The 21,231-nt window shown below is 41.4% G+C and overlaps 1 protein-coding gene and 1 long non-coding RNA gene across 4 annotated transcripts in view; one reads left to right on the top strand and one right to left on the bottom strand.

Moving 5' to 3' along the window:
- Positions 1-21,231, top strand: part of Nostrin (nitric oxide synthase trafficking) — a 97,950-nt gene that overhangs the window by 23,648 nt on the left and 53,071 nt on the right. For 2 of the 3 annotated variants that reach the window (XM_063259218.1, XM_005007665.4), the window contains exon 2: positions 13,054-13,251. In XM_063259218.1, the coding sequence (XP_063115288.1) occupies positions 13,225-13,251 (27 nt within the window). In that variant the 5' untranslated portion in view covers positions 13,054-13,224. Of the gene's footprint in view, positions 1-12,861; positions 13,252-21,231 lie in introns of those variants that run through there. The other variant, XM_063259219.1, reaches the window with a different exon arrangement.
- LOC134478301 (uncharacterized) lies at positions 2-11,981 on the bottom strand. Its single transcript, XR_010050847.1, has 5 exons — positions 11,798-11,981; positions 11,211-11,451; positions 9,753-9,814; positions 8,326-8,507; positions 2-7,089 (listed from the first exon to the last, which is right to left on the bottom strand). It is a non-coding gene; the product is annotated as an uncharacterized LOC134478301 (long non-coding RNA).

The raw sequence follows: 21,231 nt of genomic DNA on the forward strand, positions 1-21,231 counted from the left end.
AAAGCAGGTTTCTAAATATACGGTGTCAAGTGCAAGGTTATGAGTTCAGTGCTCGGTGCCAAAATAAATAAAAGCAAGCATCGTGTCTCTTCATTCACCTGATCACTGAGTTTGGCATTGTGCAGCTTCAGGTTCTGCCTCCAAGGCAAAATGACCATGAACGATAAATATCTTGAGCTGATCTAAGATATCACAGCAATTATGACAGGGCAACTAAATACATTCACAAATGGGGATTTTCAGAACTGCTTCAGAAAGCGGCCAAGAGTGATGAAGGAGTGTGAGCAGAAGGGGAGCTTTGAGGATGAAGTAGTTAATGGCAACATGTGTCTTACTGTCATTTGTAAAATTTAGATGCCCGCTATTGTCTTTAATCGCATCTCATATTCTCTAAGTATATCTGAAAACTGGGTATAAAAAATTCAGTGTTGCAGCACAGTGCCTCCCTGGCAGACACAAGGTCCTGAGTTCAATTCCTGGTAGCAAAACAAAGAAAAAGTCAGTGTTTAATTTTATATCGCACTTCATTCTGAAAAACAGTGATTTGTAGAGATGCCAGCTTAAATGTATCACACTATTGATTCCCCCAAATTACAAAAGAGGCATCAAGGACCAACAACCCAAGCACAGCAGGAAACTGTTGTCTCTGGACTGGGGCCCATGCCCTCAGGCCCTCTCTCCCTTTTCTCTGCCTTGGTTGAGAGACTTTGTCTTTTCCATGCTGCTCTTTTTTCTCTGATGTCTCAAAAGCTACTAAACCAGCACAGAAAAATCTCCAGACACCCCACCACCACCATCACCAGTATTATAAAAGTAAGGTAAATACCCAGTAAAACAATCTTAAAATTTTTCTAACTACTTCCAACAGCAATTTAATCTCAAGCATAAATTATTCTAGTAAATTTTGTCCACCAAAATTTCTCCAAGTTGCACTCATGAATAGAAGAATAGAGACGAGATAGAGCTCAGTGGCACAGCACCTGCCTGGCAAGGGCAAGGTCCGAAGTTCAATTGCCAGTACCAAAAAAAACAAGACTGTACATTCTTGTGGAGCCATAAACGCTTCCAGTAAACTCAAGATAATCTAGCACTGGAAGCTCCTCTGCCAACAAGCACAGGACAGCTCAGCTCATCCTAGGCCCCTCCATACAGCAGCCACTGCCGCTGCCGCATTCAACCCAGCATTCACCCCAGGCAAATGTGGTCTCTGCCCCCTAATCCTGTTTCCACCACTCCTACTCACTTCAACAGGAAGAGTGGCAACACTGCCAACAATATGGAAAGAGGGAAGACACCGAAGCAGGGTGCTATGCTCCAGGATCTACTGGGATGGCCCTCTAGATGGGGGGTCCCTCTAAACCAAGCATCACGGTAGGGCCTGGGGTCCACACCATTGATTATCTCCAAGGTGTTAATGCATGATGCAACAAGACCTGCATCATTCCTAAATACTGAAATTTTTGAAAACTGCACAAAGATCGTGTCATTATCCAATGGTTAAGTTTATTAGTAAAAGGAATACTTTTGAGTTACAGGCTGAATTGCAAGATCAAACTAGGGAAAATAAGACACCCAGAGGTCACCTGGGAAGCTTTGCCAAACTAGGCTGTTACCAGATGCCATAAGAGGGAGTCATGTAGGGGGCAGGCTGCCCTGGGGGAGTAAATACCACGATACCGCTCTCATCTCGCTTTGTCCTTTGGCTGACCTTAACCAAAAATTGCTGGTGTGGAGCCCAGAAGATGATACACTGCATCCCACAGCACAGAGCAGAGCAAAGTGTAGATGTGGGAGCAGCATGAAGCTTGTCTGCCGGGGGCATTCCTAGGGCCTGGCATGTCACAAGGCACAATAAATGTGTGCTCAGAAATACCTTCCCAGAGAGGAGGGGGAGATGGCGAGAGAAGAGGAGCGAGCTGGCAAGATGTGCACTGCCAGCCGTCAGCACTGCCTCTGCCATAAAGTAGGAGGAAATAAATGAGAAAGTGCTTTGTCACCAGCTACTTTGGGACTCTGATTGGCATTCAGCTGCTCTTACGGGCGCTGCTCTGGGCACAGAAAAGGGCTCAGGGAAGGAGCGTGTAGGATGGGGCCCAAGAAGTGGCTGGAAACACAAGGAGAGGCACTGAGGAGAGGAAGGCACAGGACTGGAAAATGTGAGAGACCATTCTGACACAGAAATGGGTCAAAACATCTAAGCTGCAATACTCAGGACCAGATTTTGAAGTTTTTAATATTTTTAACTTAATGAATAATGGAAATTATTTATGTAGCCAAAGACCACTTGGTTAGCAAAGGCTCAGTTGCCTGGCTGAGTCATTCACTCATGCAGAGAGCCCACTTGGTAGAAGAAATTGTTACAGACACTAAACCTAGAATGGCGAAGAAAACAGATACAAGTTCCTGCTCTCATACAATCTAGTAAGGGAGGGAAAAAGACAAGAAGAAGCTGCATATCATAAATGAGAAAAATGTGGATTAAAACCACGATGGAGTATGGGCTGAGATGGCTCGTGCCTGTAATCCCAGTTACTCGGGAGGCTGAGGTGAGAAGACCCTGGGTTCAGAACCAGCCTGGGCAACAGAATGAGACTTGTCTCAAAAATAAAAGTCATAGGTTGGGGCTGGGAATGTAGCCCAGTGACAGGGTGGGTGCTAAGTATGTGTAAGGCCCTGGTTCAATCTCCAGTATCACAATAAATGAGAAGGGAGGACGGGAGGGAGGGAGGCAGGAAGGAGGAAGGAAAGGAGACAGAAAATAACAGTAGGATAGGACCAGACATTTAAGGGTGGTGACCAAAATCCAGAATACTAACAACACCAAATGCTGGCAATGATGTGGGACACCGGAAACTCTCATTCATAGCTAATGGGAATGCAAAATGGTGCAGCCACTGTGGGATAGTTAGTGGTTTTTACAAAATTAGCTGGATGTGGTGGTGCTCACCTGCAGTGACATCACCTCGGAGGTTGAGGCAGGAAGACTGCTGCAAGTTTAAGGCCGGGCTGGGCCATGTAGTGAGTTCAAGGCCAGCCTGAACTACATAATGGAAAAAGCCAATAATAATGCTGAAGGAAGGAAAGGAAAGAATTGGAGGGCTGGGATTACAGGAGTGCACCACCCACCCAGATTTGGGTGCTATTTATTTTAAACAATGAAATCAGCAACAAACACAAAGGAGATGGCACCAAGTGGGGCGCATAAAGGATGGTTACTTACAGCATGAGAACTGGAACAAGAAGGCAAAAGCAGGCACCCTGGTCAACTGGAAATGACCATGTGTGCAACTCAAAGTTTTCACCAACCTGCACATGTCCAGAGGATGACTGTAAAAGTGGTGCTATTGGTCAGGTACTCCAAAGAAATGGAAGCATCCAGGGATTTATACATATATGTGAGAGAGATGGAGAGAAGGAGCTTGATTTAAAGGCAGAATTGACCTGCACCAAAATCCTCTGGCTGAGGAGTCCCAAGATGTGCGTGTGAGTATTTGAGGACCCAGAAGAATTGAGGGTGGGCGCTACAGGCCAGATCAGAGTTCAGAGGCAGAAGATGACCAGTGACCTCAGAGACAGCCAGAGACGAAATTGTATTTGCTGTGTTCAGGCTTTGGATAAATTGAGCAAAGCTCACTGACACTGTAAAAATCATCAGTCTTACTCACTCTACTGATTCAAAGGTTAATCCCACTCAAAAATCAAATAATGCATCTAGATATCCTATGGCCCAGTCAGCCTGATATAAAATTAACCATCACCTGTCAGAGCATTGATTTGGGGTTATAAGTAAATTTTAGTGAGTAGGTGAGGTCTAAAATAATAAGGGGTGACTATTATCACTCATCAGTGGTGTATTAGACCTGGGTTGTACCAGCTTAAATGAGCTGAATATTACACTTTCTGAAATTTTGGAAATGAGCTGTTACACAAGGTCATTATTTTTAAATTATATAAACTCAGGCATGGTGACATATCGCTGTAATTCCAGCTACTCGGGAGGCTGAGGCAGGACCTTAAAAGTTTGAGGCCATCCTGGGCAATTTAAAGAAACCCTAACTCAAAATAACAAGTAAAAAGGGATGGGGATGGAGCTCAGGGTTGCTGCCCTTGCTCAGAATGCCCACAGCCCTGAGTGTAATCCCCAGTGCTACAAATACCTACCTATGCATATATATTAAAATTTAAATTTCTAATTAATGTATTGATTACGATATTGAGGAATCAGGAACTCAGGGATGCTCAATGATACATTCCTTAGCCCTTTTTTATTTTTTGATTTTGAGACAAGATCTCAGTAAGTGGCCCATACTGGCTGAACTTGCAACCCTCCTGCTTTAGCTTCCTGAGTGGCTGGGATTATGGGTAGGAGTCACCATTTAAATTGTATTTAGAAACATAGGTAATAAATACTCCAAAAGGCTGCTGCTTGCTAATGATTTTTCTATATGTTACTATCACATGTGCTCTGAGGTTATTTACACCTACTAGAGCTCTGTGGTGGAAATACCCATTATAGCACACTACCGTGCATTTCTTCTCTGCTCTGTGCTCAGTGACTTTACACTATTGGCTTATACTGTAATTAGCCATAATGGGATCATTTAATCTATGGATATTAATGAGACCTTTTTTTCCCTTCTTCCTTATTTACTTATGATGAGTCAGTTGTTAAACATATGCCAGAACACCCATAACCTGCAGACACAGAAACTGTAGCCAAAATAAGTTCTCATCTCTTACATAGTTAGCAAGCAGTAGAGTTTCCATCCTAGACCTGGGTATTTCCAAAACTTCTGCACACTCTCTCTAGTTTGTTGCACACTTTCATTGTTGGCATTCATTTCTGAAGCTGCATTTTGTATTGCATTTGAATTCTCTATTGAATTTTTTTAAAAAATCCAACTCTAGTTTTTCTTACCAATCTTTAATTTTCCCTGTGGTCTTCATTTCTATTTATTGTTTTCTTTTCAACATTATATTCATCAGTGCTCCCAACTACATCAGAAGCCCCTTATTGGGGAGGACCCTCCATAAATCTGATGTGCAAGGGACTTAAATCAGTTTCCTGAGTGTACCGCATCATTCCAACTCACAAAAGCATACAGCTCCTTCCCCAGCCAAACCCTGAATCCCTCCAAGGGCTAAGATATATTGCAAAACACTGATTCAAAAGGAGTCAGTCCCAACAGTTCAGTAATTTGATGCACTGCAGACTAGAAGGATAGAAGAAACTAAATATTAGAATGATTTGGGGGGGGGGCTGGGGATTTAGCTCAGCGGCATAAGCACCTGCCTTGCAAACAGGCGGTCGTGAGTTCGATCCCCGGTATCGATAAAAAAAGAAAAAGACAAAAAAAAAAAAAAAAAAAAGAATGATTTAGAGGTGTGGATTTTAAGAATGCGCTAAAAAATCTTTCAGAGAAATATTACAAAGTAAGAAAGTCATCACTGACTCCTCCTGAGTATGCCTAGTGCCCTGGATCTTCACTACTGCATCCTACCTACCTCTCCTCTCCCCTGGGAGTCAGGAACTTCGAGGAGGGGATTGACTGGAGCCGGGCAGTGAAAGCCTTCCACACCGCCCCGGAGTGGAAAAACTTGCTGGGCTCAAAAGCAGGGAGATGTTCAAAGACGGATGGAAAAAGGTATTGATAAAACCAACTGAAAGGGTTCTTGCTGGCCAAATATAGGCTATTTTATGCATTGAAATAATAGTAAAGACAGACTATAATGCACTGAATAAAATGGGAAAGTATGAGCTTCTATGATATAACATAATAAAGTTTGTGAAGAGTGAGGTTTGTACAATTTAGAGCCCATCCCTGCAAAATATTTATTAACTCCAACAGTTAAAATAGAACATCTATGAAATAATTAGCTAGTAACCTTCATTTTGATTTCAACGCTAGGAATTGAGCCCAGAGTCTCATGTGTGGTAGGCAGGTTCTCTAACTACTGAGCTACAACTCCAGGACCAACTGATAATCTTTGAATCAGTCAGTAGAATGAAAGGCAAGGAAAGACTGATGAACTGAGCCAGAGAGAAGACCACAAAAGAGATATGACAACTGAACAAAAACACGACCTTGAACAGGGTCCTGTTGTCATGGAGAATGCAAAGGACAATTGGTGGAACCCAGGATTAGATAGTGGTAATGAATCAATTTTAATTTCCTGCCCGTGATGGTTGTATTGTGATTTTGTTGGAGAGCTTCCTTACTTGTATTCAATGTATACAAAAACGTTAGCGGATGATGGAGCATTAAGTTGGTAACTTAGGAAAATTTTCTTTAAAACTACGACTTGCCTGTAACTTTGAGATTATTTGGAATCAACACATTAATAAAGCTTTCAAAACCCTATAATTTCACCCTAGTAAAATTTGCAGCTATTTTTAGAAATAAGAATGTCATCTTTTAATTCCTCTTACCTTTTATTATCTACACTCAATCCAACCCATCATCAAGCCTTACTGGTTTCAATTTAGAGCTCTACTTCTTCCTCTTCATGTTTGGTAAGGCCTTGTTGTTTTCCTTCTGGTTCTTGGTAAGAGTCTCCTACTCCTCCTGATCCCGATATCAATCCTCTTCAGAACTTCTATCCAGCTGTCCAAGTAATCCATCTGATGTGCAAATCTAATTATCACCAACATTCTTCAAACCCCACATGGAGAGAAGACATCTATGTGGCTCCAATCACCTCTGGGTTAAAGTTAAAATTATAGCACCTAAGTTTTCCCACAATCTAGCCTCTGTAAATCTCGTTAGCTATAAGGTCCGATGAAAGTTGTGTGCTCAAGATATTCTTGAGAGATTTACAATTTTCTGGAGACACCAACACATGTTCTGTTTTGCAATTACAATTAATATTTGCATTTCATCAGCCAGTATCACCATCTCTTACCAGTATTTTCTACTGTCATTTTTCTACTCAACCTAGCTAAGCTAGGTACCACCTTGGAATTCCTGTTACATTTCTATAAAGACTTCTTTTAGGGAATCTTTTACAACATGATGAACTCTTGCTTAGTCAAACTGTGAGCCTTGAAAAGAACTTGGAGCTTGTTCAACATTGTATCTCTCAGATTTCCTGGAACAGAGAAGATTCTCCATAAGAGGTAGCAGAATGAGGAAAGTAACCAAATACACAGCTAGAACTTATCAGTCCTATAAAATGCTACGCAAGGGAAAATAGAAAGATGCGGTGATTTTAGATAGAACTATTTTAGAAGTGCTGCATGCAAAGCAGAATAAGAAGCTGGTTGGAATAAGAAGGCAACAGGGAAGGATTTTTTAAAAAACAAGTACACAGAGTTGTCTGTACCTAAATTCTCAGTGAAGAGGCTTTATATACATGTGCCATCAATCCTCAAAGTGTGCAATGGCTTGAAAAATAATTATCACATATTTTTGACTCAGTAATGAAAGCCTGACTTGTATATAAAAATCCAAATGCAAAAAAGAAAATAAAGAATGAAGTTCTCTCCCCTCTCAGCACTCACCCTAGGTCCTCAGTTTCTATGGCAGAAAAGAGCACAATAAATAACCATTTTGAGACCTTTTGCTTCCTCCAAAGACTCTATTTCCAAGACCTGGCAGTAAATTATGGGAAATAACTATAAATCAATGATTTATAAAGTAGAAGGGGAACCTAGGTTAAAAAGGCAAATAAGTCCTGTGGGTGGCACTTTATTTACATATGCAAAAATGCCAAACCCATTACTTGCCCTGGAGACTAACACAGCCACATGTGAGACATTCCAGTATACCCTTTCCCTGAGATCTCTAAGATCAAACATAGCTGAACTCGGAAAAATTTAAGTAACACTATATGAATACTAATACAGGCGATCAGATGAAGACATAAGGTAATTTGGAAAAGTCTGCATTTGTAAAATGTCCTTAATTCTTACTCTTTTCTTTTGGAAGTCAGAGGCATAGATCTCAGCTGTAGGATAACTTTTCATTATTTGTCCATTAGTCTTTATTGCCTGGGGCTTATTGAAGAAAAGTAAATTTACTCTAATTTGTTTTATGTAAATTAATCTGTTTGATTTCATCCTTTTTCTTCATTAACACCTGGGATTTTTAAATTAATAAGAGACTTGGGCATGCGTAATGAATATTAAACCCAAGCACACTGCACACAAGATGGATATATATATATACCTATGGTTAATTATGACTATTGGGTTCAGATTTTAAAATGAGATAATTTTTATGAAGTAGTAGGGAGCACAAAGCTTACTTTATGGAATTTTAAAAGCCACAACATAATTAGAACATAAAAGTTACCTTCCGTGCAACAAATGAGCCGACTACTCACAGTATCAGTGTGTGCCCGTACTGCTTCCACCACAATTTAAAATATTCATTTGTGCTTCCCTTTGGGTAGGTTTTATTTTTCTGTCCTGAGGCTCTGGATAAAGGTGAGTTTTTATTTGTTTGTTTGTTTTTTTAAAAGCATACACACATTCAGGCAAGGATTCAGAGATGTGTCTTCCAGCTCTGGAGAAATATGGAAATTAAGGAAACTAATCAAGTAAAGCAGACACTAAAAATAAAAAGCACTTGAATCAGAATGAGAATTCTTCTGCACTTTCCTTGGAGCGTGACTGGTGGAAGCGATGACACGAATGGTACTCACTGTCCCCGATCTCATGAGTCTGAAACGACTGCAGGGAAGGGTCCGTCCCTGTGTCAGCCCCAAAAACCAGGTCTCATGCAAGATTCAGAAGTGGCCGCTTGGCTGGAAATATGTGTCATGTCAAGGTGTAGCCAGACCCAGCACCAATGGTTCGTTTAGTCACAGAGGAGGAAGGTTCTTTGGCAGACGGAGCCCCATCTCCCACAGTCTCTCCACTAGGACTCCAGCAGCTGTTGGGATGCCGTCAGCAAGAGCAGGCCAGCTGCCCACAGGAGGCTCTGTGCTGCCCCTGTGAGTGCAGCTCACTGCGGACAGGCAAATGCCCACTCCACGCTCCTCGGCAAAGTTTTCAGCACTCAGCTCATCTGTGACTGTAGCTTTCCCAAACTTATCCTTAACATGAGGGCATCCTTTGATTTTATTCTTGGTCCTAAGACTCTCTTTCCCTCATTTGTTTATATCTTTTAAACCAACAAATCTCCAAGAAAGTTCTCTAAGTGGCCCCTTGAGATTCTGGCTGAGTCTGTCTCGGTTTCCTGCTTGTCGAAGCCATTTTAAATCAGTGTCACAGCCTCCCAAGTGCATTTGAGCCATTTCCAGTTTTAGACTTCCTGCCCAGGATATCACACTTATCTCCTCTCTCAGCATTTTTGAACTCTGCTTCCTGATAGCTGAGGATACAGAACTACCCTAAACAACACCCCCACCTCATCAAGGAAGACAAACGAGCTATGAGGGTCACTTCAGCTTTTGAATCAATGAAATAAAAGCAGTTATTTATTGATCAAGGACTTTGGTCCAGGTACTTGGCTATCAGGATCTCATTTGTTAGTGTAGAAGACAGAATGACAAACTAATAATTCCAACACAACAGGGTAAAGAAGTCAAAATATGCTCATATAATGGACAGCAGTAGTACAAAGGCAAGGGGGTACCCTGTCTCGGGAAAATGACACATCCTGGACTGGAGAGACAGATGAAAGTACACTAAGCCAACAGAAAGGTAGAGGAACCTCCAGAAGAAGGAATAGCATCTGCAAAATCCCACAGGCAAAAGATAACAAGGCTACCATCCCATCAGCAGGTCCTGGGTAGGCAGAGCATACCTGTAATCCCAGCTACAGCTTGAGGCTGGAGGGCAAGTCAGGGCAACATAGCAAGACCTCATCTAGAGAGAGAGAGAGAGAGAGAGAGAGAGAGAGAGAGAGAATAAGTGAACATAATTGTCATCCTTTAACATTTTTTGCTTGTCTTTTATTTCTAGAACAGTACCTAGCCATGTCAAATGTTAAAAGTATACAGAACAGAATGAGCCAAAAAGTTGTCTACAATCTCAACTTGCAGAGCTATACTGTAGTGCAAATTTTATTTTTGTGCTTAGATTTTATTTTTTGGTATTGAGGATTAAACCCAGGGCCTTCTCACCAAGCTACATCCTTTGTCATTTATTTTTATTTTTATTTTATTTTATTCATTTATTTTTTGTTTTAGGTCTTTCTAAATTGCCCAGACTGGGATCAAACTTGAGATCCCCCTGCTTCAGCTCTCAGAGTGCTTGGATTACAGTCCTGTGCCATCACATGGCTTCTTTTTTTTTTTTCTTCTTCTATAGGTAAAAGCTAGAGTCACACTTATTCTTTCACAACCTGTTTATTGTGAGCCTGTTTGTTCTTTTACATAATGAAATGTCTTATACTAGATCCTCATCTTTTGGCTGTTCAGTATCCCCCTGTCTGGCTTGAGTCACTGTGCAACATTGGGGCACTGAAGTCAGATGAGCCCTATGACCACACTACCTGGGTGACTTTGGGTAAATCACTTAACTGTCTTGTACCTTGGTTGCCCTACATGTGCTATAAGGCTCAAATAATGTATATCTGTTTTAAATGATGTCTGATTAGTTAAAATGTTCCTGTTTGTGAGGCAATGACACATGGTAAATTCTCTAAATAAGAGCTTACATTATCATAAGATGTTTAAACAGGTTCTTACTGAAGGTGTTTATGCTGCTTCCAATTTGGGGGCATATTTTGGCTACTGTAGAAACTTTCCAGGTTTTACAATTTGAACACAAAATGTTCCCCCAAAGCTTGTGTGTCACAGATCCCCAGAGCAGCCGTGGAATGTTAAGGAGGCAAATGGATCATAAGGGATCTAACTTCCATGGATGAGTTCATCCATAGATGAGTTTATAATCTGAGGGCATTATATGGAGGCGACAGAAACTTAGGGGTGGGACCTAGTTGAAAAGAGTCGGTCATGGGGTGTGACCTTGGAGATTATACCTTGTGCCTCCCCCGACTCCACCCCACCTGCCATTATGTTAGGCAGTTTTCTTCCACCACAGCCTTCTACCTCCATACAAAAGTACGAAAAACAAAGCCAGCCGAACATGGACTGAAGTTTCTAAAACCGTGAGCCAAATAAAGATTTCTTCTTCTAAAGTAGTTTTCTCAGGTATTTTGTCATGTGGACAGGAAGCTAACACATAAAGTAAATTTTAAATTGCCTTTAGCTTCTATTACATTTAGGTACCTGTGTTTTACTAACTTACCAACACTCACCATTTGCTTTATGAGTAATTAACAGTGGCATGGCTATTACTGTCAGTTGCTCCCGGAGGCAGGGCAGTACATGGCAGCTGGAGTTCAGTGGAGCAACTTCCAGGCCAGAAGCAAAGAGAATCCATTGCAGGTTTTCCTTCTGCAGAGAGACTCTGCTGCCAGGAAGGTCAGTGGGAGCAAAAATTGGACAAAGGCCAGGAAGTTGGGATCTAAGAAGTTGAACAGGAAGTCACACTGGAGGCTGGGCCAGAAAGAAGCAGAGAATGAGTGTTGGCCAGATTCCTATGGATAGAGACAAATTTGTAGGCAGAGAGCTCAAAAATATGCTTGGGCACTAAATTTTTCAGAAAAGAAGAGATGGCATCTTCCCTAAGGAGATGCGTCGCTGTATGTTTTTCTCCACCTGTGATGAGAATGAAGTTATGGTACTGTGAATTCCTAAGCCACAAGGCTCTTCGCCCCTCTGACTCACACAACAGCTTGGCCACCTCCTCCCAAAGCCATTCCTGGGGATTGGGCCTGGGGGAGGCCCTGGAACACACACACTCACTTTGACTTGCACTGATCTCCTTGCCAAGGTGACTCACCAGCCGCTGGGACAGCTCTGCCTCCCAGGAGGGGAGTTCTCCTCTGGGTTCTGCTGGCGGAGCTTGTTAGGTGGCAGGTGAGATCAGAGGGCAGGTGGTCCACATCCAGATCTACGGGTAGATCCTCTCATGAAGTTAGTTCTTCTTGTGTCTCACACTAATTCTGATCTCTGCTGAAGTCCAAAGCTTGTGGGAGCAGGGGGCGGAAGACAGAGCAGCCCCTCCTCCTCTGTCTACTTTATCTCTCCAGTCACTCAAGAGCAAATATTAACTGACCACTGGAGTGGACTGAATGAAAACTAATTCCAATTCTCAGCCCTCTCTGATCGATGCCTTTGCAATGGGACATTCAGCTCTACCCCTTGGAATCTGGGCTGGCATGTGGTGGCTAACATGGCAGTGTCTGTACCTCAGGAAACCCCAAGGTCTTCCACATGCTGTCTGGGCTCCTCTGATGACCTCTGGGAGCAACAAGGCTGGGCTGCTGATTGATGGGAAATTGCCTCTGCCCACAGTCAGCCCACAGCCAGTTACCTACCCAACACAGCCTGGATTAGCTGCCAGTCCACCCAGAGGGCTGTGCTGGTGGCCTGTTTTTGCATAAGTAAGTCCAGGGAACAGCTGAAGAACCACCAACAAACAAACTACTGATTGGTGGATGAATAAATTCTATGTCATCTGAAGCCACTGGGTTTTCTGTTGTTATGTTGTGTTGTTGCAACAAGAGATAAATGAAACAACTCTTTTTCTGTCCTCCCTGAGAAGCTGAATAGATAGACTCTAATCGTCAATTTGTATTCAGCCGGGACACACTGTGAGAGGGACACTGATGCGAGAATGGAGGTATTTTAATTTAGCAAGTGTCCAGAGGTGTAAAAGGAAGTGCCAGGGAGGGGTGGGGTGTAGGTGCCCCATCCATCTGTTCTAGAACTGTGAAGCTTGCAGTAAGAAGCATTCTTTATGCAATAGTGGGACAGGATGACATTTCTTATGGAAACCAACAAGAGAAGCCAATTTCACAGGCACCATAAAACACAGAAAACGAAATGTATGACTGATACAGAGAGTTGAGAGAATGTGAGACCCTCACTATCGTCCTGGGCACTGGCATTATGGGGACATCTGACAGTTGCCAGCCCTCCTTTCAAGGCTTCGCCCACGGGGACACAGCGTCCTGATCTCTGAATGTTGGCTGATGTCCCTCGCACCATCTCATCCTGGCTGCCTTGATCCAGAGCTGTTCTTTGCTTTTTCAGGAAACAAACTGGATGAAAGTCCAGGGCCAAGACTTCCGCCTTGGTGTCTGACAGGGACTGACGTACCCTAGGTCCTTTGAATCCCGGAAGTCCAGGACACACCCAGCCCTGGACTGCAAGGTCCAAACACTGCAGGGTAGGTAAAAGGACAAAAGTGAAAAGCACTTGGACATGAGGGATCCCCTGGCAGATTGTTCGGTGAGTAGCTCTGCGTGGTGTGTGTGCCGTGGTGGGCGGGATAGGTTTATGTACTAATGGCTTTAACTTCAGAAATTTGAGACGCTCAGAAAACAAGCATGTTTAGACATTGGCTGTAGTACAAAAGTCTGTGGTTTTCCTTCAGTTCTATTTGAGACAGGGGCCTTTCTAAGAAATAGCAGTTGCTATCTTTCATTCTTATTCATGCAGAACATTTGAGTGTATATGTTATATCACATTTGGATCCAGATGGTGGCTGTTGGAAAGCAGTCTTAAGGCACACACCAGCAGTGTTACCATGGAGTGTAAAATACACGCAAAAACACGCGGCATGCCTGAAGCCAATTTTTGGCTCTGTGAATGAAGTCAGGGAGGAGAGTCTTTGTGTTTTTCTGTACTGTCTAGAGTCAAGGACCCAGAGGCCCATGGGAGGAAGGACAGACTCCTCACTCTGTCCAACCTGCGCAGGGTTTGTTCTGGCTCACTAGCAGGTCTCCCATTCTAGAAACACTCCCCAAACAGAAGAGCAACCAGAAGTCCAAGTACTGTGAGGTCATTAGTAACAGTAATGAAGCAAGAACTTAGAAGGTAAGAAGGGGCTAAAATGAAGGGAAGATATCATTATTTCAAAAGTAAAGTGATTGAGGATTGTCAATGTTTTATACTTAAAAAAAGGGCTAAAAGCAAGAGATTGTAGTCACTTTTCATGTATTTTACTTAAAAACAAATGTTGGGGAGTCAGATACGTGAAGTCTGTAAGAAAGTTATAAAGAAAAAGATCAGGAAGAGACTATTTCCTTTTTATTCGAAGGGTCAGAGAATCCAGGTTGCTATTCCATAAAAATGAGTTCCAGACTCAGATCATGTATATGAGATTAATTCATAAATGGTTACTAAGATTAATAACAACAATGGGGTGGGCAGCTCTGCCTAACTGTACTTTTCGAAACACAAGAATAAGAGGTATTTCCTGTAAAAACAAACTTCAATGGTATTGTTCCCAGACAGTGTGGTATCTGTTTTGTACAGAATGAAACTTTCCTCTTTTTATTGCTTACATTTTAATCCCTTCTTCATTGTCAATTATTGATAATTTTTTAAAGAAGTTTTTAATGATTTATTTTCCTCTTCTTGATTTTGCTTCCAGGGTAGACTATTAAGTCCCTTCTTATCTCAAATTGATGCCTGACAATGATTTTGAAACTTCCAGGGCGTTGGGTGGAATGGATATGGAATTAATGTAGGCAAAAGTTTGGTACTGATAATCCCCAAAGAAGAAAGCCAATGACAAGAAAGGAGAATAATACATAATAGAGGAACTGAGGCCATGCTCAATTATATTTTTTAAAAAGAAAAAAATAAAAAGAACCTAAGGCCTAAAATCTTTGTAGGCAGTAAAGTCTGTCTTTAGGTCAGGACCTGGGAAAAATGTTGTCGTTAAGCAGCCCTGAGACAACCCATCTGCCTCCGTTTCTGCCAGGGTGCAGAACAGTTCCTAGTACCATTCTGAACCATTGTTCCAAGGACTGTTGTCCTCGTCCACAACCCTGAAAGTCACCTCTATGGGCCTTTTGCCACCAAAGTTATCTGGGAGCCAAGAGGAGGCGGATATCCCTCAGCCTGGGTTTCTAAACCCTCTAAAGCCACAGAATATTTATTTGTAATTGTTTCATCTCCATCAAGTGTTCAAGTTGGCTTCCTGATACAATCCCAGGGTGTACTTGGAGAACAATGCTCTGTGAAGATGAGGTTATACTTTGGGAACTTAATAAAACAGGGGAATGGATTACAACAAGCACTGCACAAAACCCTAAAGAAATAGAATACTCAGAGCTTTAACCCCCTGACCTATCCCATCAGTCCCTGGAGTCGCACAGAGCAGAACTCACTGTTTCATCTTAGCTACAGTTCTTACCTTGATCAGTACCCTGGATTACATTTGAGCCTCAGTGGATTATGTGGATTCAATTGGAAAAACATTTCTAGTTGTACTAATTTCTAACTGAAATTTAGAATTTCTTTCAATTCTGAATGCAGGCAGCAATCTTAGTGCTACTAACAGCCTCTGTGACTATGCAACTGATAAAAAGCAGATGTATTTTATATGACATTAGAGTTGTTGCAGATATCCAGAACTATTGTTTATTCTCAGTCTTAGAAATTTTGGTAATTCTCAAAACTAGTTATTTAGTATGTTAATAAAAAGCACACACAAATATTTTTATAGATAAATATTAGTACCATTTCCTTTGTAATTCTGTAGTTATTTTGTACTATACATCTAAAAATATTATTCTAAGTAAAATAGACTTCATAAGGCCCTGATACAAAAAAGTTTGAAAATCTCCTTTATGTCGTGCTTCAACCTCAAAAGCTAGGTCAGCTTGTATTTTCAAGTTATTTCACTATCTGATAGAACAAAAATTGCCTAACTATTGTGTAAGGCTTTTCACTGATCCTGAGAATGTAAAAACTTACTTTAAAAGGTTTTTTTTAAAAAAGTTCTGCATGTATAGAGGAAAAGTCCCAGGAAACTGGTCCTGGGCCTTGATACCTATGAGCTTAGCTTCTATATCAAAAAATTTGACAGAGGAAATCATCTTGTAGTCCATGTGGAAGGAAGTCAGCAGGATCAAATTACAAGCAGATGAAATAGAGAGAGAGAGAGAGGAAGAGAGAGAGAGAAAAAGGAGGAGGAGAGAGAAAACAAGAAAGGGGAGGTCTAGAGGAAGGGGAATGGAAAGGAGAGGAATGGAAGGGAAAGAAGAGGTCACACTTTTCCTTGAAGCACCACCACGGAAGCCCGTGGTGAGGGAGGAGCTGTGACCAACTTCTTGTTTCCCTATGTTCTTTCAGTAACCAGGTAGGGACCTGTCAAAGGAAGCCTCTGGTCTCTACGCAGTCAACCCTTCTCCAGTGGCATTTTCTCTGCCTCTCAGGTTGTAATTGTAACCTGGTCCAGATGCCAACCTGGCTTCCCATCTTGGCGTTTCAGCCTGGTCACCAGATGTGCTTGGCAGCAGCTCAAAACATGCTATGCAATGGTCCGTGACTCCCAAGGAATTCTGGCCCATTGCAGAGACGGAAAGGCAGGGTCAGTCAAGTGTGGCTCTCATGTGCTCACAGCATTCCCAGTGTGTGCAAATGAGATGTATAATGTGCTTTTCTATGTTTTTTGGACCTTTGTTTTCTCTTCCATAAAATGAGAAGAAGAGAGAATGCAGTTGTCTATGTTCTTTAATGTTACATGTCTCATAATCTATGACAGCCTGCCATGGGGATTCCAAATGTCACACCCATGACAAATAAATACAACTAATTCCTTACTTGGAGGAACGGTGCCTTGAAATGCCACCTCCTAGGAATCAGAATTCACATGAAATCAGTAGCATTGTGCCTGCCACAGGAAAGGCATCCAGAAACAGCCTACTTAAACTTAAATGGATGTCATACCTTATTTAACACTCTGAACCTCACCATTTTCCAAACTGCCTGCATACTAGCATCCTAGCAGCTAGAATAAAAACAGATTTCTGTGAAACAACTAGATTAACCTTCTTGATCAATAAAATTTTGGAAAGTCAGAGGGAGCAGCTAGTTATTTATATTGTGTATAAGTCATCTATTTAGTTATTTTGTAGGCTTATTGCCTAGATTACTGTCTTTGTTTTGGTTTTTTGGTTTTTTTATGATAATATTTTTAGGGCAGAATATGCTTATAAGTGCTGGGCAAAAACATTTTCCTAACAGCTAAATAGGAAATGTCTGTGTAGCTCAGTTGCCTCTGTGAAAGAATCTTTAAGCGGCTCGGCCGTCCCACATACCTACCACCAGCTTGAAATTTTCCTTTGTGAGGGGAAAAAAAAAACCCATCATGTTTTTTCCCTGATTAATGGTCCTGGGAGGATGTAACCTGTTTATATAAATTCAGTTGGAGGTGTAAAATCTATATGAGATTTTTTTCCCCTGTAATAAATGTTTGGTAGGGGATAAGATAATTAAAAGTGTAGTAAAAGAACACCACAGTAAGATTCTATCTCAAAAGGCCAAAAAGAGAAAGAATAAGAAAAAGAAGAAGGAGAAGGGGAAGGAGAAGAAGAAGAGGAGGAAGGGGGAGGGGGAAAAAAGAGGAGAAGGGGAGGAAATAAAACAGCCTCATCTGTTCTGCTCATAACAGGTTTTCAGCACTCTGAGCTGAATTACTGTGATTATACTGATTAGCCATTCATAAAGCTATATGCTTCTGATAGGTTTGCTAATTGATTTGGTTACCTAACATTTCTAGTCACATTTCTGTCCCTATGCAATGAGACTTTCATCAATTCTTTGGGCCTAATAAAGAGACTGAATTTGAGTTATTCCCAAATTGTGCTCCACAGCATCCCCTTCAGCATCCTCAATGGTGGCTCAGTGTGGGGAAAACCGAAGTGAGATTGGAACAGGGAGCCAAGGTCAAGATACTTCATGCCCTTGAAGCAGATTTGGTCCACGATTTTCTGATCACACACAGATGCATGCTCATCTGCACACACACTCAGGGCCAAATAGTCTCTGACGCTGCTTTGGCATTTATACAAGTCTGTTTTTCACAGTTTCCATTGTCAAGTCTGAGTAGATGGATATGTGATAAAAGGTCTAGAAGCATTGACTCTAAATAAGGGATTATGCTGAGGTAATGGAGATATTCTTAGTAATTCTTTTATTTATTGATACCCCCTTTATCTCAATCTTGATCAGGGTTTTCTGGGGACTTCCTTGAACACTGTACATAGGTCAAAGCCAAACATTCTCTCTACTGCTTTTACAAGCAGAATAGCCCGCTCTTATCTGATTGCAGAATTAATAATGACATCATGCGTTGGAAAACCTCCTGGTTATTGTGTGCCTGGGCACCAGGAGTTCGGGAACAGGTGGGTTGTATGTGAAAGCCATAAAGGGTGCTTTGAGCAGCCTCTTCCCTTAAGAAGCAGAACTTGAATGCCTTTGCATGAGAACCTTGGTTCCATCCTCTGCACTGGGAGGAAAATAAAATCTTAATCTCAAATAAGAAAGCCACAAGACCTATAAAGAAAATCATAAAATTTTATTAATATGAAATAAGATTTGGACAAATAAGAAGACTTAAAATGTTCTTTTTATGGGAAATCTACACGTTATTTCCAGGTATATATACATATACATATAGCCAACCTATGACCTTAACCCTGAACAAAGATGAAACACAAACAGACACAGAATAGGTTAAAATGTGGGACTGAGGGGTTAAGGGGCTCTTGTCTCCCTATGACAAAGAACCCTGAATCACTGGCATACCTTGACTTTATTCACGCAGACATGGGCACAAGCAAAAATAGTGAAACAGAATTCATCTGTCTCCTGCCATTCATAGTACATACGCACGTAGACAATAGGATCTCAGCTGTGTTCATTTTCCCTGCTGCATGTCAGTGTATACTCAAGCCGCCTTTCCCTCTAGTGCTCACAGAAGAGGCCAATTAGAGCTTAATCTTCCTATCTGGTCTCTCAGGTGTGTGTGTGTGTGTGTGTGTGTGTGTGTGTGTGTGTGTGTGTCTAACAGTTACGATCTGGATTCAAATGGGAATTTTTAAAATTATAATTAAATAAATATTCCTATGGAAGAATAAATGCCCAGGAATAGCCAAACAAAGCATGAAAAGAAACAAACTACTCAAAATGAAGAGCACAAGAAACTGTCTCTATAATGTCTCTATAATTTAGATTACATGATATGTATCATTACTCTGTATTATTATTTAGAACCAAAAGTTAAGACTGCATCTGAGTTATAACTACATTAAACTACATAGTAGAAAACCCCTCAGTAAGAATGTGCTAAATAACACCACTGTGCTTCTCTTACACTTAAATCTGTGGGATCCAGGCTCTTTGCTTCTGCTCTGTGACCTTAGCTCCTGGGGTCCAGTCTCAATGCCACTTTATGACATTGCCTGTCACTTCTTAGTCCAGGAAGCAGAAAGACAAAAAAAGGAAGTTTTACTGCAATCCCACACAAAGCTTTCTCCCACACCTCTTTGAACAGCATTTGCCACATAGCGGAACACGTTTGGGGATGGCGGGTGCTGAGAAATGACTTCATTCCAGGGCTATTACAGGTCATTTCTTCTCCTGACACCAAGGTGTGTTTAGTAAGATGCTCTTAGATGTCATGGGAAGAGAATAAAAGGCTTTAGGTCACATAGGAATAACGAAGCTAACTGACCAACTTTCCTTCCTGCAAAACTTCTTAAGAACTTAAAACATTCCAAAACGCTTCCAGCATGCCCAGAAGGGGCAGAAGAAGGCTTCCATAGTATCATATCCTTCACAAAGGGCAAGTTAGTTTTCTTAGAAATAAAAATCAGAAAACTTGGTTGCAACATAATGATTTTCTTCTCCTGACTCTGAGAATCACTGCCTCTTCAGGACAGAGGAACTCAAGCACAGGTGTGATTTGCCTGCACTATAGATGGTTATAAACTTGGTCAATTGTTTGCCAAAATTTTTAAAAGTCATATATAGGATGGAAATCCTGATTTCAGCATTCTTTTTTTTTTACAGACTGGAAGATCATCTAATCTAGGCCACACTCGGCTGGGGCAGAGATGGGCCAGAGTGGCAGCTGCCTCTCCAGTTTATGGTCCCCACCCTGTTCCTCACACATTTATGCGCCTGCCTGGTGCTTTCAGGAGCTGCATTTGCCCACCTTGCTTTAAGAGTTCACAAATTCTTTGTGAAAGCTTTTACAACCTTCATCTCTTTTGTGTCCCAGGCAGTTTCAATGAAGATCTTTTCTGCTATATGTTACATATTTCTTTTCCAAAATAGGAGCCCAGAAGTATTTAGGATTTGAAGTTGTTTCAGATTTTGGTGTACCTGAAGTAATGTGATAATTGGGAATGAAACCCAAGTATACACAGAAAATTCTTTATGTTTTATACATGTGTTGTACACGTAGCCTAAAGCTAGTTTTAGACAATGTTGTCACTGTACTGTGCTTTGACTGAGACTCATCACATCAGGTTATGTATGAAATTTTCTTTTTGTGGCATCAAATCAGCACTCAAAAAGTTCTGGATTTTTAAAAGCTTTAGATTTAAGGTTTCAGGATAGGAATTTGGAACCTATGGTACATGTCTACCAAATCCTAAATTAAAGGAAAGTTCAACTCATAACAGGGCTTCGCATCTGTAAAATTGTTACTGGTTTGTTCGGTCTCCAATGGTGGAGACATAGGCCAATTCTTGAGGTCCTTTCTCCTCTCTGGACCATCATCTTCTGTCCAATCCTGCATGCTAGGTGGAAGGGTTCTAGGCCTGAGGGTATTTGCACATGTGACTATGCCTGAAATCAAAGAAGAGCTCAGGGACTATGAAGTCCCTTCTCTTTCCCTGTTCAATATGGTGCTCCACTTCATACCAAGATGTTTGAGCCCTGGAAGAGGCTGACTCATATAGGAGCAAAGAGCTCATAGCATGACATTCAGTCCACTCAGAACTGAAGCCTCTTATGGAAAAATCTCATTTTGAAAAATGCTCTGCTATTGCATTTCACAGGTGAAAACTATAGGAGGATGTGTTTGGGGTGTTCCATGATCAAAATTACCTGCTCTGTGTCTGAATAAATTGCAGAGTCAACTGACATTTGTTATTTCTCTTTGGGCTCTTAAAACGTACTGTCATAGATAATCTACATTTACAAATATATTAATCACAATAACATTGTGAGGTTCTAAATCTCTATTTAAATTCTTTTATCTGCAGGCTAAATTCATAGATGAATGTATTTCTGAAGCTTTACTTATATTTTTTTCTAGCTATTTGGCTTTTGATTTCCTCTCCATTGGTTTGCCACGACCCAGCTGCTTGGGAGAACTGGGAGGTTTTTGGAGGCATTCTATTGCTTCATTTTCTCATGCTTCTACTTGCTTTTTAATGTGCAGGTCAAGGATCAAATAGTGGG

The sequence above is a fragment of the Cavia porcellus genome, unplaced genomic scaffold (genome assembly GCF_034190915.1).
Source record: "Cavia porcellus strain 051 isolate PalLab524CR breed Dunkin Hartley unplaced genomic scaffold, mCavPor4.1 scaffold_12, whole genome shotgun sequence".
Taxonomy (NCBI): domain Eukaryota; kingdom Metazoa; phylum Chordata; class Mammalia; order Rodentia; family Caviidae; genus Cavia; species Cavia porcellus.